Source organism: Pipistrellus kuhlii, unplaced genomic scaffold (assembly GCF_014108245.1).
Source record: "Pipistrellus kuhlii isolate mPipKuh1 unplaced genomic scaffold, mPipKuh1.p scaffold_m20_p_13, whole genome shotgun sequence".
Taxonomy (NCBI): Eukaryota; Metazoa; Chordata; class Mammalia; order Chiroptera; family Vespertilionidae; genus Pipistrellus; species Pipistrellus kuhlii.
The window spans coordinates 39,013,215-39,015,487 of record NW_023425438.1 but is presented as its reverse complement, the minus strand read 5'-3'; the positions used below and the strand labels follow the sequence as shown (position 1 = coordinate 39,015,487).

Below are 2,273 nucleotides of genomic sequence, written 5' to 3'. Positions count from 1 at the left end.
CAGCCGGGGGGGCCAGGTCTGGCGAGCATTCCGCCGGCTTCTTTGCGCCCCCATAGCCTGGAGAAGAAACTCCGCTGCCCAGATGGCTACGAGCTCCAAACCGACGGCGGCCCGGGGCTAGGAAGTGGGGGCGCAGGAGGAGGGGCACTCGGGGCTCGCAGCTCGGGCCCCGCGTGGGGGGCGGGTCCGAGACGGGGCCCAGATCTGGAGCCGCGCGCTGGGGCCCAGGCAGCTTTGGAGCCGAGCGCCGCGGGCGGCAGGACCGCCGCAGCCCGGCCGGCCGGCCATGAGCTCGGGACCCGAGCCCCGGGCAGCCCGGACACCCTTCAGCATCGCGGACATCCTCGGCCCCAGCGTGGTCCCTCGAGGAGCCTCTTCGTCGCTGCAGCTCCCAGAGCCGAGCCCAGGCCCCACGTCGCCGCTGTGCGCGCTGGAGGAGCTGGCGAGCAACGCTTTCCGCGGACGGGACGGGCTCGCTCAGCGGCCCCCTGAAGGTACAGGCAGGGGCGCGCAGGGCGACTTGGCCTTCTCCCCATCTCTCGCCTCCTCTGTGCATCCTGGCCGCCACCCCAGTCTGCCCCCTGCCCTCCGCCCACATGTCGGGTCTTGCAAATTCCCGCTGCTCCCCTCCCCTCGGTTAGTTCCCATGTCCCCGGCTGCAGACGCCCGGGAGGGGAAGGGCCGGGCTGTCTAGAACTGAGTGGGGACCCGTTAGTCCTTTCGCTGTAGGCGGGGCAGTCGCGACAGAAAGGCCGCAGAGAGGAGACAAAAGGCCGGAGCCGGAGGCTGTAAACTGGTGAGCTAGGGCCCGGCAGGCGTGGCAAGTGCTGGGGGTGAGGCTCGGGCTCTCCGGGCCATCCGCTCCGCTCCTAATCCCTCTCCTCCCGAGAGCGCGCACGGGGCTGAAGAAGAGCCTTGGGGCCGCCAGGGCCTCAGGATCCAACTCCGCCTTTCCTTGCCCTCTGCACGCCCACCACTCCCTCCCTTTTCTGCTGGTCTGCTGGGGGGAGAGTGTGTCCTTAACAGAGAGTGCCCGACACGACCCATAAGTCCAAAGAAGGGCCGGGTCGGGGTCCTGTTACACCCCCCAGGCCGGCCAGCTGCCCCTCCTCTGACCACGGGTGGTCCCCCCCCTCCGTTGCGGGCCCCAACCTGCAGCCGCTCGATCGGAGCCTCCGGGAGGCCTCCGAGGCGCGTGCCGCACGTCCTGGCCCTGCAGCTGGCCTCCCCTGGCCCGGCCCGCCCTCCTCCCCTCCTCTGGCCAGACGCCCCCAGCCCGCTGCCTCCCGCAGCCCAGCGGCTGGTTCCCCCTCGTGCCCCATCCCCTCTTCGGCCTGCCCCTCGCGCGTTTGGCTCAGGGACCGCGGTCCAGCTCCCGCACCTCCGCCCCCGCCCTGGAGCTCGGGCAGCTGCGGGGTTTTCCTCCGGGATGGGAGCCCGTGCCCGCAGCCCGGAGCCTGACCCCCACCCCATCTCCGCAGGCCGCGCGGCCCCGGGCGCCCCGGGCCAGGGCTCCGCGGGCCGCAGGCGGCGCAAGTCCCGCACGGCGTTCACGGCGCAGCAGGTGCTGGAGCTGGAGCGGCGCTTCGGGGCCCAGCGGTACCTGGCGCCCGCCGAGCGGGCCGGGCTGGCGGCGCGGCTCGGCCTGGCCAGCGCGCAGGTCGTCACGTGGTTCCAGAACCGGCGCGCCAAGCTCCGGCGGGACGCGGAGGAGATGCGCGCCGACCTGGCCTCCCTGCGCGCGCTGAGCCCCGAGGCCCGGGGCCGCCTCGCGCTGCCCGACCTGGGCCCGGCGCGGCCAGACTCCGGGCCCCACCTGGCGGACGAGGAGATCCGGGTGGACGATTGAAGGCAGAGCCGCCGCCCTCGCTCTTCCAGCCCTCTCGCCTCGGCGCTCCGCACCCTGTTCGGGGTTGCGCATGGAGGGTGGCTGAGGACCTCGGCTTCTTCCGGCTCCCAGTGCAGACGCCCACCTTTCCTAGTTGTTGAGAATAAAGTGGAGACTCCATTGCACCCCGCCTCAATCCCGCCCCGAGCAATGGGAGCAAAATCTGCTGGTCATTTCGGGTATCCCTTGCTCGGCATGTGCGGAGCGGTGTTCTTTAACCCTCACAGCAAGCAACCCTACAGGGTAGGTGATATGATTGTGGCCATTGTACAGAGGAAGAGCCCCTTGGCCAGGATTGGTCCCTGGCATCTAGCCAGCCTTCAGAGTCCCGGAGACTCGGGGCTGGGCGGAGGAGGACGAGGAACTCCAGTAGCTGTGGGAGGAC

At 71.1% G+C, this 2,273-nt stretch overlaps 1 protein-coding gene across 1 annotated transcript; it reads left to right on the top strand.

Annotated features, from left to right (window-relative positions):
- Positions 1-255: 255 nt before the first annotated feature.
- LBX2 (ladybird homeobox 2) lies at positions 256-2,011 on the top strand. The gene is made up of 2 exons (XM_036435791.2): positions 256-494; positions 1,482-2,011. The coding sequence occupies exons 1-2, from the start codon at positions 287-289 to the stop codon at positions 1,847-1,849; spliced, it is 576 nt and encodes a 191-aa protein (XP_036291684.1). The 5' UTR covers positions 256-286; the 3' UTR covers positions 1,850-2,011.
- Positions 2,012-2,273: the final 262 nt, after the last annotated feature.

What these genes read in the sequence shown, in the direction of transcription:
- LBX2 (XM_036435791.2), top strand. Translation starts at nt 287, where the DNA reads ATGAGCTCGGGACCCGAGCCCCGGGCAGCCCGGACACCCTTCAGCATC. An exon ending in CGCTCAGCGGCCCCCTGAAG is followed by an intron (nt 495 to 1,481) that starts GTACAGGCAGGG and finishes CCATCTCCGCAG; the next exon opens with GCCGCGCGGCCCCGGGCGCC.